The 14,565-nt window shown below is 36.8% G+C and overlaps 1 protein-coding gene across 1 annotated transcript in view; it reads left to right on the top strand.

Annotated features, from left to right (window-relative positions):
• The window catches only part of HMCN1 (hemicentin 1), a 478,487-nt gene that overhangs the window by 352,194 nt on the left and 111,728 nt on the right, over positions 1-14,565 (top strand). The window contains exons 49-52 of the mRNA XM_078078047.1: positions 7,700-7,891; positions 9,467-9,640; positions 10,926-11,039; positions 11,952-12,097. Coding sequence (XP_077934173.1) covers positions 7,700-7,891; positions 9,467-9,640; positions 10,926-11,039; positions 11,952-12,097 — 626 coding nt within the window. The remainder of the gene's footprint in view (positions 1-7,699; positions 7,892-9,466; positions 9,641-10,925; positions 11,040-11,951; positions 12,098-14,565) is intronic.

Raw genomic sequence — 14,565 nt, 5'->3', positions numbered from 1 at the left:
ATGTCAAAGAGGTTACTGCTCATGTTCTCCTCTAGGATTTTGATGGATTCCTGTTGCACATTGAGGTCTTTCATCCACTTTGAGTTTATCTTTGTGAATGGTGTTAGAGAATGGTCGAGTTTCATTCTTCTGCATGTGGCTGTCCAATTTTCCCAGCACCATTTATTGAAGAGACTGTCTTTTTTCCATTGCAGGTTTTTTCCTGCTTTGTATTTGACCATAAAGTTGAGGGTCCATATCTGGGTTCTCTATTCTGTTCCATTGGTCTATATGTCTGTTTTTGTGCCAGTACTGTGCTGTCTTGGTGATCACAGCTTTGTAATATAGCTTGAAATTGGGCAATGTGATGCCCCCAGCTTTGTTTTTCTTTTTCAACATCTCCTTGGTGATTCAGGGTCTTTTCTGATTCCATACAAATTTTAGGATTGTTTGTTCCAGCACTTTGAAAAATGTCATTGGAATTTTGATCGGGATGGCATTGAAGGTCTAGATTGCTCTGGGTAGCATAGACATCTTAACAATGTTTATTCTTCCAATCCATGAGCAGGGAATATTTTCAGTCTTTTTGTGTCTTCTTCAATTTCTTTCATGAGTGTTCTGTAGTTCCTAGAGTATAGATCCTTTACCTCTTTGGTTAGGTTTATTCTGAGGTATCTTATGGTTTTTGGTGCTATTATAAATGGAATCGTTTCTCTAATTTCTCTTTCTAAAGTTGCATTGTTAGTGTATAAGAAAGCAACTGATTTCTGTGCATTGATTTTGTATCCTGCCACATTACTGAATTGCTGGATGAGTTCTAGTAGTTTGGGGGTGGAGTCTTTTGGGTTTTCCACATAAAGTATCATGTCATCTGCGAAAAGAGAGAGTTTGACTTCTTCTTTGCCAATTTGAATACCTTTTATCTTTTTGTTGTCTGATTGCTGTTGCTAGGACTTCTAGTACTATGTTGAACAATAGTGGCGAGAGTGGGCATCCTTAACGTGTTCCAGATCTTAAGGGAAAGGCTCTCAGCTTTTCCCCATTGAGGATGATATTCGCTGTGGGTTTTTCATAGATGGATTTTATGAACTTGAGGAATGTTCCCTCTATCCCTATACTCTGAAGAGTTTTAATCAGGAAAGGATGTTGTATTTTGTCAAATGCTTTTTCTGCATCACTTGAGAGGACCATATGGTTCTTCTCCCTCCTCTTATTAATGTGTTCTATCACATTGATTGACTTGCGAATGTTGAACCACCCTTGCATCCTGGGGATAAATCCCATTTGGTCGTGGTAGATGATCCTTTTAATGTATTGTTGGATCCTATTAGCTAGGATTTTGTTGAGAATTTTGGAATCCATATTCATCAGGGATATCGGTCTGAAATTCTCCTTTTTGATGGGTTCTTTGCCTGGTTTGGGGATTAAGGTAATGCGGGCCTCATAGAATGAGTTTGGAAGTTTTCCTTCTGTTTTTATTTTTTGAAACAGCTTCAGTAGAATAGGTATTATTTCTTCTTTGAATATTTGGTAGAATTCCCCAGGGAATCCATCAGGCCCTGGACTCTTGTTTTTTGGGAGGTTTTTGATCACTGCTTCCATCTTGTTACTAGTTATTGGCCTATTCAGGTTGTCAGTTTCTTCCTGTTTCAGTCTTGGCAGCTTATAGGTTTCCAGGAAGGCCTCCATTTCATCCAGATGGCTCAGTTCATTGGCATATAGTTGTTGATAATAATTCCTAATAGTTGTTTCTATTTCCTTGGTGTTAGTCATGATCTCTCCCCTTTCATTCATAATTTTATTAATTTGGGTCCTTTCTCTTTTCTTTTGGATAAGTCTGGCCAGTGGTTTATCGATCTTATTCATTCTTTCAAAGAACCAACTTCTAGTTTCATTGATCTGATCTACTGTGTTTCTGGTTTCTAATTCATTGATCTCTGCTCTAATTTTAATTATTTCTCTTCTAATGTGTGGCTTAAGCGTCGTTTGTTGCTTCTTCTCTAATTCTTTAAGGTGTAGAGTTAGTTGGTGAATTCGGGATTTTTCTATTTTTTTGAGTGAGGCTTGGATGGCTATGTATTTCCCCCTTAGGACCGCCTTTGCAGTATCCCATAGGTTTTGGACCGATGTGTTTTCGTTCTCATTGATTTCCATGAATTGTTTAAGTTCTTCTTTGATTTCCTGGTTGACCCAAACATTCTTGAGTAGAGTGGTCTTTAGCTTCCAAGTGTTTGAATTTCTGCCAATTTTTTTCTTGTGATTGAGTTCCAGTTTTAGAGCATTGTGGTCTGAGAATATGCAGGGAATAATCTCAGTCTTTTGGTATTGGTTGAGACCTGATTTGTGACCCAGTATGTGGTCTATTCTGGAGAAAGTTCCATGTGAGCTCGAGGAGAATGAGTATTCTGTTGTTTTAGGATGGAATGTTCTGTAAATATCTATGAGGTCCATCTGGTCCAATGTATCATTCAAAGCTCTTGTTTCCTTGTTGATTTTCTGCTTAGATGATCTGTCCATTGCTGAGAGTGGAGTATTGAGGTCTCTTACAATTAACATATTGTTATCAATATGGCTATTTTGGTTAACAGTTAGCTTATGTAGATGGCTGCTCCCATGTTGGGGGCATAGATATTTACAATTGTTAGATATTCTTGTTGGATAGACCCTTTAAGAATGATATAGTGTCCTTCTGTGTCTCTAATTATAGACTTTAGTTTAAAATCTAATTTGTCTGATAGAAGAATTGCTACCCCAGCTTTCTTTTGAGGTCCGCTGGCATGGAAGATGGATCTCCATCCCTTCACTTTCAGTCTGGATGTATCTTTAGGTTCAAAATGAGTCTCTTGTAGACAGCATATGGATGGGTCCTGTCTTTTTATCCAGTCTGCGACCCTGTGCCGTTTTATGGGAGAATTTAGGCCATTCACGTTGCGAGTGATTATTGAAAGATATGAATTAATTGTCATCATGTTGCCTGTGAAGACGTTGTTTTTATAGATTGTCCCTGTAAATTTCTGTTGTATATCACTCTTGGGGTCTTTTCTCCTTTTATAGAACCCCCCTAATATTTCTTGCAGGGCTGGCTTAGTGGTCACATATTCTTTCAGTTTCTGCTGGTCGTGGAAGCTCTGCATCTCTCCATCCATTCTAAATGAGAGCCTTGCCGGATAAAGTATTCTTGGCTGCATGTTCTTCTCATTTAGTACCCTGAATATGTCTTGCCAGGCCTTTCTAGCTTGCCAGGTCTCTGTGGATAGGTCTGACGTTATTCTGATGTTCCTTCCTCTGTACATAAGGAATCTGTTTCCCCTAACGGCCCTTAAGATGGTTTCCTTGATTCTAAGATTTGCAAGTTTTACTATTACATGCCGAGGTGTTGGCCTGTTTTCCTTGATCTTGGGAGGGGTCCTCTCTGCCTCTAGGATGCGAATGTTTGTTTCATTCCCCAGATTAGGGAAGTTCTTAGGTATGATTTGCTCAAATACATCTTCTAGTCCTCTCTCTCTCTCCACTCCCTCCGGGATTCCAATTATTCTGACATTGGAACACTTCATGGTGTCACTTATTTCTCTGATTCTATTTTTATGGATTCTGAGTTGTTTTTCCCTGGCCTCATCTTTTCCCTTTTAATCTATTGTATTGTCTTCCAGGTCGCTTATTCATTCTTCTGCCTCACTTACCCTAGCTGTTAGATTATCTAGATTGGATTGGAATCTCATTGATAGCATTTTTAAGTTCTGCCAATTCAGCTTTCATTTCTGCCCTTAGAGACTCTATGTTGCCATTAATTGATTTCTCCATTCTAGCCATTGTCTTCACAATTGCTAGCCTGAATTCCATCTCTGACATCTTGGTTATATCTGCATCCATTTGTAAATCTGCAGCGTAAATCATAATCTCGGAGTCTTTTCTATTTTGGGGGTTCCTCCTGCTAGTCATTCTGTTGATGGGTGTTTGAGGGAATGTATAGAGTCCAAATTATTGACCAGAACCCAAGCAAGATGCACCTGTTTTCTTGGGACCTTAGGGTTGCTGGCCTCTTGTTTTCCCAGCCTGTCTTCTGCGGGAGGGGCCTGCCGGGCTGTTACTCAGGCAACCCTGTTTGGGCGGAGTTGCCCTGGGCCCCTGTGGTGGTGGATGGGCTCAGTGGGAATCAGTCTTTGGGGCTTTTGTTCTCTGGCGCCTTTCCCTGGTGGCTTTCCGCGTCTCTTCCGCGAATCAGAGCAGAAGAGACCGTTTCCAACCCTCTGCCTCAGAGCAGAGAGACCGCAGTCTGTTCTTCAGTGAGCTCTCCAGGCCACACCGTCTCCGTTTCTGTCTGTGCTGCTATAAACTGCAGCAGCCTGGGTTGTGCGCCCCTCCGCAGCGCCCCCAGTCCTGCCTCCAGGTCGGAGCACGTCTCTGCCCTTTGTGCTTCTAAAACCGCCAGCTGCTCCCAGTTCGCATGCGCGACCCCCCCGCTGCTCCGGGTTTCTGCCCCCGGGGCTGCCCTAAAGTCCTTTCCCCACCGCTACCGGTCTGCGAGCGCTGCACAAGGCTGTCGCTCACTGGCAGTGTAGGATCCCCAGGGCCAGGCTCCCTCCCGCTGCTGTTTATCCTCTGATATCTGCCCGTGGAATCAGGGCTCCCCGCTTCGTACCTCAAAACCAACCACCTGTGATATTCTGTTTGTAGAGATCCAGATCTTCTTACATCTCAGGCTGGTTTCGTGGGTGCTCAGAGTGGTCTGGTAGATATCCAGCTCAATTCCGGGGACCAGTTGAAACAGGGTCCCCTACTCCTCTGCCATCTTTCCTTCTCTCCCTTTAGTTCTATTAGTATTTGTTCTATGTATTTAGTTGCTCCAATGTTGGGTGCATAAATATTTACATTTATTGTATCTTCTTGAGAATTGACCCTTTTATCATTGCATAATGACCTTCTTTGTCTCTTATGACCATTTTTAGCTTAAAGTTTATTTTATCTGAAATAAATGCAGCTATTCCTGCTTTTTGGGGGGGTGCCATTTGTTTGAAATATCTTTTTACATCCCTTCACTCTCAGTCTATGTGTATCTTTGAAGCTAAAGTGAGTCTCTTATAGGCCCCATATTAGTGAATCTTGTTTTTTTAAATGCATTCAGTCATTCTCTGTCTTTTGATTGGAGAATTTAATCCATTTATGTTAAAGTAATTATTGATAAATGAGGACTTACTATTGACATTTGTTCATTGTTTTCTAATTGTTTTGTTGACTCCTTCATCCTAATCTTTTGTGCAACCAGTATAGGTTTTTCTTTACCATGGGGCTTACATAAAATATATTTTATTTTAGGCTGATAACAACTTTATTTTGATAGTATATATAACCTTTATACTTTTACTTCTCTCCCCCTCACATTTTAGGTTATTGATGTGGCAGTTTTTATATTTTTTACATGTATCCAGTAACAAATTATTGCAGTTATGGTTATTTTAAATACATTCACTTTCTAACTTTTAGAGTTGTAAGTGAATTACATACCACCATTACAATCATAGAGAATATGACTTTAACTACATATTTACCATTACCAGTGAGTTTTATACACACATTCATATGTTTTACAACATTAATTATCATCCTTGTATTTCCACTTGAGAATGTCCTTAGCATTTCCTATAAGGCAGGTCTAGTGAGGATGAACTCCCTCAGCTTTTGTTTGTTCAGGAAAATCTTTATCATTCCCTCCCACTTTGCCAGCTATAGTATTCCTGATTGACAGGTCCCTTTTCTTTTAATATTTTGAATATATTATCCTGTTCTTTCCTGGCATACAAAGTAGTCCTTATTTTTGAAAAATCAGCCTAAAATCTTAGGGGTTTCCCTTGTATGTAATACACCTTTCTCTTGCTGCTTTCAAATTCTGTCTTTGTCTTTGACTTTTGAAAATATGATTATAATGTGTCTCAGTGTAGCCCTTTTCAAGTTCAACCAATTTGGGGTCCTTTGGGCCTCATGAATCTGGATGTCCATTTCTCTCCCTATGTTTGGGAAGTTTTCAGCCATTATTACTCTAAATATACTTTCTGTCCTTTTCCCTATCTCTTGTCCTTCTGGGATTCCCATAACGTATATGTATATTGTTTCTGTTGATAGCCTTCCATAGTCTTATAGGCTTTCTTCACTGTTTTTTTCTTTTTCTTTTTTCCCTTCCCTTCTCTTCACTTTTCTTTTCTTTTCTTTTATTTCTTTCTTTCTTTTTTTCCTTTCTTTTCTTTTCTTTTCTTTTCTTTTCTTTTCTTTTATGTCTTTCTTTCTTTCTTTCTTTCTCTTCTGACTGGATAATTTTAATGACCTATCCTCTAGTTCACTAATTCTTTTTTTCTTCTTGGTTGAGTCTGCTATTAAAGCTCTCTATTGAATTCTTTAGGTCAGTCACTGTATTCTTCAGCTCTAGGAATTCTGTTTGTTTGTTTTGATTGTTTCTATTTCTTTGTTCATGCACCATTTTCTTAATTTTGTTTAGTTGTCTGTGTTCTTGTAGTTCACTAAATTTCTTTGAGAGGATTATTCTGAATTCTTTGTCAGACAGTTAGTTCACAGATTTCCATTTCTTTAGGGTCATTATTGGAATTTAAGTAGTTTCCTTTGATGGTGTCTTTTTTACCTGATTCCTTGCATTGGTATCTGCACATTGGAGTAAGTGGTGTCCTCTTCTAGTCTTTATAGGTTCACTTTGGCAAAAACAGTCATTCACCACTCAGCGCAGCCTGGTGTTCTTCATGGGTCATCTGGTAGCATCCTTGCAGATGGGGCTTGCTCCTAGGGTCTCTATTTGGTTAAGGCCACTGCCTGAGCTCTGAGGTTAGCAGGTACAGATTAATGTTGACTGGAAACAGTTGGAAAGTACTGCTCATTGGGTTTCTTGACTGAGTGCAGCTATAGGATAGGCTCTGTGGTTGCCTGGATTCTCTGGTTAGGCTTCCTCATCAGGTGGGACTGGGTGCTATATTTCAGCAGTTGGGCAGGCCTGCAAATTTGCTTCCCTGCCTGGGTAGGGCTATAGAACAGACTCCATGGTTGGCATGGCCAAGCCTTCCAATTTTAATATATTATCCTAGCACTTTTTCCTAACAGAACTTGCTCTTATGGTTTTAAAATTTTTTAATTATTTGAGCAACTTAAAATTAATATTTAACATAAGTCTCATGTTAAAACAAAAGATCTTTCTCCATAGGTGAATTATTCCATTAAGGGAATAATTAATATATTTATATCTCTATCTACTTACTATGTATGTATGCTAGAATCCTGGTATAAACTGAAAATATCTGTTTATTGAATTATTTCATTCAAGGTTTTTCCTTTTTTATAGCTTGCTTTCAAAAATATAAAACCTTTAAAAATTTAATATGAGTGCAAAAGTATTTGGGATAACAATTTTAATAAAAATGCATGTCCCATTCTTTCTAAAGTATATTTTACTATTTAATTAAACACAAAGACTAATTTGGAATTATTTTGCTTATAGATCAAACTAATCTTCATTTGAAAATGGCTTGTAATCTGTAAATTTTAAAAAATTATGACATGATTGTTATTATAAATTATGTTTACAAATTTATTTTAAAATGAATGATTACCGCATTGTTTACAAGTGTGATATTTAAAAGGAAAATGAGTGAAAATGCCTTCTTTTCATTGTCAGTTGTAGGCATGTACTTATTAGCCATCTCTCAGAAATGGCTTTTTGTTACAGGGAATCCAGTGCCAGAAATTACATGGCACAAAGATGGACAGCTCCTCCAAGAAGATGACACCCATCACATTATGTCTGGTGGCCGTTTTCTTAAAATTACCAATGCCCAAGTGTCACATACTGGAAGATATGCATGTTTAGCTTCTAATACAGCTGGTGACAAGAGCAGAAGTTTCAGTCTTAACGTGTTGGGTAGGTACAAACATTGCCTCAAATCTTGAAGAGTCAGACATGACTATCTGCTGAATTACCTTCTTTTCTTTTTCTTTTTAATGTTTCTGCCATAGAATTTCATTATTTAAGGAGGACTAGTGTTTAGGTACATTTGCTGTTTTTCTTTAATTAATACATTTATTTATAAATTTATTCGTTACATTTGGAATACCACCTACATTGCAGGAACTGTGTTTAGTGCTAGAGACACAACTGTGAATAAGACAGATGTTAAAAACCCAGTAGTAAAAGGTAAAGGTATGCTGGTCAAAGAGAAACAGGTCAACAGTACAAGGGTTCAATCTGGTGTATTTTATCCTTTCTTTATGGGACAATTATTGGTAATCGTCCATATTATAGTCTTTGTGGACTAGGAATTATGAAATACCTGTACATTCAGTTCTTGCAGCATCAAAGTTATGCTTAAGTCTCAGCCATGACATTAAAATAGATTTTTAGTTTCTGCTTATGTCTTGAAATTTAAAATGCACCATCTAAATATATTATATTTGATTACTAATATCAAAATACTTTTCTCCCTCCTTTATGGACTTCTCTGTAATCCATCTCTCAAACATTAGGTACCTTAACATTTGTCCTTACTTCACTGCTCATTTTACTCTAGGTATTGTCTTCAAATAATAAGCTTAATTCCCAGAGTTTAATTATTATCTTCTATAGACTGATTTCTTTTTAAATCCATACCTGCAACCCAGATCTTTCTCCCTAGTTTGGATTTCTATATACAATTGCTTGTTGGACATTTCTAGCTGGAAATCTCATGAGTACTTTAAATTCAAGATATTCAGAACTGAACATCTTCCCTCCAAAATGAGCAAATCTTTCCATATTTTCTATTTATATTGTTTCACTGCAGTTTACCTACATTCCCAAGCAAGAAAGCTAGAAGTCATCTTTGACTTTGGTTTTCTTTAGCCCTCAAATTCTATCATCAAGTGCCACCAATTGACTTTCTAAATTTTTCTGTAGTCACTCCTTCCACTTTATGCCTTCCTTTAATTCAGTCCCTCATTATCTTATGTGGAACAAATGGACCTGTCTCCATTACCCTTGCTTCCAACACTGACCCCCTTGAATCTATCCTCAATATATTCCCTGTTTGCCCCTCATTTTTTATACTATTCTGCACCCAATATGCTCCTTCTTCTTACTTCCTACTTCTCCCTTCTTTCACTCACTAACCACCACTAATCCTTTAAGGCTCACTTTGAAATCTTTTCCTTTAGGAGGCCTTCCCTGATGAGAGTCCTCACACCACACACCTCAAATTGGATTGAATGCTATGCTTCCATATATCCTGCACCAGAATTCTCATTTTTGCCCTACTATGCTGCATTATAATTCCTTTTTGTGTGTTGTCTCCTCCATTACTCCATTTTGAAGTTCTCATTCCTTTTATGTAGAATAAGAACCAATTATTTCTGGAATTGTTAGGAAATAGAATTACACAAATAAGTATAGTGAAATTTAGAAATTCACAAATAAGGACATTTCTAAACATATTTCTTTAATCACATTTTAAATCTATTTCAGTATCTCCTACAATTGCTGGCGTTGATAGTGATGGTGGCCCTGAAGATGTCACTGTTATCCTTAACAGCCCCACATCTTTGGTCTGTGAAGCCTATTCATATCCTCCAGCCACCATCACCTGGTTTAAGGATGGAACACCTTTAGAATCCAACCGAAATATTCGTATTCTTCCAGGTAACTAGTTTACTTTAAATGCACAAGATACATTTGTGCCATCTACTATTGTAGAAAAAGAATCATTGGTTATTTTTTATAAAAGTACTTATGTTTTAGTTATGTTGTTCTACTGCCATTTTAATTTTTTAATTATTTATATATATATCTTATAATCTAAAGTAAAATTACTTTTTGAAAGACCAATAAAATATCTAAATAAAAGGCAAATTAATAAATACCACAATGCTATTAATTGATAAAATACAATATGGAATACCAAAAAGAGTAGAAATTCATTTGTTGAATTGAACCATAAGGAGAATTGGTATTTAGATTGAGAGAGCTTATTTATTTCCCTTTAATACTTGGAAAAATGTATGAAAACAGAAAGAATTAAAAAGTATTATCCCTGGCTTTAAGAAATTTACAGTTTTATGTGGAAGGGAAATAATATGTGTAAAAGTTAATTAATAATATGAATTAGGAATAGTCATGGCATTTGGTAAATGAGAGTGACAAATTTTATAAAAATTCAAAAGATGGAATGACCACTGTGGGCTGAAGTGGTTAGGAAATGCTTTGTTACAGTTGAAACTTGAACCAGCCCTTAAAGAAAGGTATTGAATTTTGTTGGTTGGAAATGAGTGATTTCAGATCCATCAGGATAACTAGTGTGGGAAAGGTACAAAGTGAGAAAGGCACATAGATGTACAAAGGCCTATCTAGTTGCAAGTAATAATATGTAGACCTCCCACTTGAGTATGTGTGTGTGTGTGTGTGTGTGAATGGCAGAGAGGGAGGTGGGTGGGAGAAAAGGTCAGGAAGGAACATTGGAATCATATTTTGAATGCCCGGACTAAAGAGTTTTGACTTTATATTTTATTCAATTGAGAACCAATGAAGATTTTTAAGGAGAAATGTACCATAATACAAACTGAGTTTTAGCGAGATCAATCTCTACTGATAGCCCAAGTAGATGAGAAGAAGAAGATGACTAAGGCAGAAGATCTATTTATGAAGAGAGTGAAATAAAGACCTGAGCCAGAGTGTGTACAGAGGTATGGGAGGGTCACGATGAGCATGAAAGTCATTATCATAGAGGATCATCAAGGACTTACTGACTCCTTGCCCACCATGCAGTGCCCATCTATATTATAGTTTGTCTTGTGTCAAATGTCTGTTATAGAATTGGCACATAGAAAAAGAAATATGTTAATAGTGAGAACTAAAAACCCTGGTGTGTTTTGCATACTCTGTTGCCACTGTGACTTCAGAGATTCTTTGGTGTTCCATGATTTTTCAGGAGGTAGGACTCTGCAGATCCTAAATGCACAGGAGGACAATGCTGGAAGATACTCTTGTATAGCCACTAATGAGGCGGGGGAAATGATAAAGCACTATGAAGTAAAGGTCTACAGTAAGTCCTAAAAGAACACTACATTTCGTATTTTCCTCAAGTTTTCTAACTTTTTCAATCTTGTTTTTTATTATAGGTTCATAATTATTTATACTCATCATTTAAGTTCTTTTTAATTTTATTTGATTTTATTATGTTATGTTAGTCACCATACAATACATCATTTAAGTTTGTTGTTTATGCAGCTTGCTTCATTAAGATGGAAGTCATATTAAGCATTGTACCTATGTCCTCAATTGCTTAAAGATGTGAAGAGCCCATTCAGTCTGCTCATTAACCTCTTATTGGACAACTTGCCAGTGGCACTTCCTTATATTTCTCTGTTTTTCCTTCTGGAAACCCCCTGGGCTGAGTTAAAATACTTCCATGCACAAAATTGTTCTTTAAGTATATATGTTCTACTGAACAGCCTAAGGTGGATTCATCAGTGACTTTGAGCTGATCCACTGTACATTGACTTATAGATAAAAAGCAAAGTGAATACTACCATTAATAGGACCTACATTTCAGGATTTTTGTTTTGGTTTTGTTTTTAAAAAGGAAGAGCATCCTTCTGATTGTCTTTTGTTCTTTGAATCAGTTCCTTTAATGACTGAGAAAATGCATTTTATAGGTCATGCTTGGACTGTTTCTGGGGACCTGGAAAATTGAAAGTAGCTGTTCTGTGAAGGACAGTAGCCTCGCTGGCAGTATTAAAATGATGAGGGGAGAAAGCTGTTTTCCTTCACATTCTGTATCTGAGCATTACCATTTCACAAGATGCTAACTTGGGTCCATGGTGAAAGGGGAACATAGCAAACACCTCAGTTATTTCCTTGTTTTCTTAAGTAATCCTTAGTGTGATTTCCATGATATTCCATGTATTGAAAAGAACCAGTGTTTAACTCTACAAATATTTGTTTTTTTATGCAGTTCCACCCATCATCAATAAAGGGGACCTCCTGGGGCCAGGTCTTTCCCCTAAAGAAGTGAAGATCAAAGTCAACAATACTCTGACTTTGGAATGTGAAGCTTATGCCATTCCTTCTGCCTCTCTCAGCTGGTACAAGGATGGACAGGCCAGTCACACATTTTCTCCTTTGCTAATAGTTTCTGAAAAACAAACATGGTCAATTAAATTAAAAAAAGAAAAAAAGAAAAAAACACACACAAGTAACTCAGAGAATCAATGTCACCTTATAACTAGCACAAAACCATGCTCCTAGAATAGAAAACTGCAAAGAAACTTGAACATGTTCAACAATCTTAGCATTATTCCATCACTGCAAAGTTTGAAGGATTGTTTTTGTGGACATTAGCAATCATGTATGAAAATCCAGCCACCTTCCCCCTGGGGAACAGTTTTTGCATTCTGTGGCTTTATAGAGTAAGCAAACTTTGTAGAGAAGAAGCACAAAACAGTGCTAAGCCAGATTAAAATGGTAGGTATAACATGGGTACTGAGTTTATTCAGAATCTTCTCTAAACACCTTTAATTCTTTTATAAAAGATAACATGTTTTATATTCCAAGGGGAAGAAAAATAGCTAAATGTGGTGATTAAGTGCCCAATTCAATTAACTGGGGGCAATAAGAAACTTTAAATAAAAGGCACATCCTTCAATTATGTGATCTGAATTTCAGACCGTACATCCTTATTTCTCATCTCAACTTATTTTCTTCCATTCATGTTTTAAAGATATATGTGCTAGTGTTTTTATACCAAAACAGACTTTTTTTTTTTTTGGCTGCTGTTAACACTGTGCTTAATACAGATGTGGCATAACTAAGCTGCTATTTGTCCACATAATCAACCAAATGGCTAGTTAAATTCCAGCTGTAGAAGTTCAGGTCAGAGTTATGATTTAAGATGCAGAAAGATATAGCTTTATTTTTTCAGATCATAGAGATTTTGCAACACTGGCAGCAAGAAAAAAAAATCATCTCTTATAAAGTAAGCATGTTTCATCTGGAAACCATTGCAAAAGGAAAAATACGGAACTCCCACCATGTTCTGTTTACAGTTTCTTTTCTGACTACAAGTACACTTCACTGTACAGTATCAATTCTATATGGGTTTGCTTGGAAACAGCTAATTCCGTTCTCTTCTGAAATCTTATTATATTATTTTTAATTTTACCTAGAACCTATTTTATTTCTCTTAGTTACTACACATGCACACACATACACACAAACACATACACACATAAAAATTGGCTAAAGACTAGAATTGTGCTAGGAGTGAGACAGTTTAGTTTTTTTTAAATATCATAAGGGATGGTTAAATTACAGTTTCAAATCCAGACTCTGAAATCAATCCAATTATAATGCTTTAGTTAAACTGCTAAATTTTTCAGGGTTTAGGATTAGTTCTCTAAAATGAGGACCAAAAAAAAAAAAGAAAAAACAAACTAGTTTTTATTTATTTTCCATATCCTTTCTTCTGTTATTTCATTCTTCAGATAATCAGCACTACTCCAGAGAAACAATGTTTTTTGAGAAAATCCACTGAACATATTGGCCATGTTAGCCACAATAAGTTTTAATAGAATCTTTGAGTTTTATTTATTCATGCATGCCCTGAAGTTTTTCTTTTAGCATAGAAAATTTAAATTATATTATTTTTATATAAGTGATATAATATTAATAACGATTTATTAATTACCAAGTTATTTATTAAGCACATACTATTTGCTGGACACTATTTTAGGTGCAGGGGATACAGCCGTGAAGGAAACAGACAAGTATCTCTCCTTGTGTAAAATTTGGGGAGACAAAAACTAAACAAAGCAGTGCAACATATAATGTGCCAGATGGGGTAAATGTTATGGAGAAAACTCAGGAAGAGGAATAGTACGCATGGGAGTATGATCTCTTTTTTATGTAGGGAAGGCCTCACTGATAAGGTGATATTTGAGCAGAAACTCAAAGAAAATGAAGAAAGCAGACACAGAATACCTCAGGGGAAGATATTCCAAAGTAGAGAGTATAGCAAGGACAAAGGCTCCGAGGCACTTTGGCTGGTGATCCATGGAACACAGAAGTTGTGAGCAAAAGCTTAATGGGGAGGCAGGTCACACTGCCTTGTAGACCAATTGGCCTTTATTCTGATAGGAAGCTACTGGAAATTTTTGAACACATGAGTGATATGATCTGACTTAGGGTTTTAAAAGGATTCCATTAGCTTCTGTATTGAGAGAAGTTAGAGAGGGTCCAGATATGAATTTATTTCAGTGGTCCAGAAAAGAGATGGTAGTTGCTTGGACAAAGGTGGTAGCAGGATGTGAGGGAAAACTGTCAGACAAAGATGTGTCCAAGATTTTGCATGAGAGCAATAGGAGAGTGAGTTTAGATAAAAAGACAAGAGGTCTGAGGATTAAGCCCTGGGGGACTTCTACATTTAGAGGTTGTGGGGCAGAGAGTGAAGTGTCCCAAAAGATAGGGAGGAAAGTTTTTCAAAATGAAGACAAGTTAAACTGTGTTTAATGCCACTGATCAAGTAAAATAAAAACTGAGAATTGACCAGTAAGTATAGCAACATGGATATC

This window comes from Halichoerus grypus, chromosome 7 (genome assembly GCF_964656455.1).
Source record: "Halichoerus grypus chromosome 7, mHalGry1.hap1.1, whole genome shotgun sequence".
In the NCBI taxonomy this organism is placed as follows: Eukaryota; Metazoa; Chordata; class Mammalia; order Carnivora; family Phocidae; genus Halichoerus; species Halichoerus grypus.
This window is presented reverse-complemented; position numbering and strand designations above follow the sequence as displayed.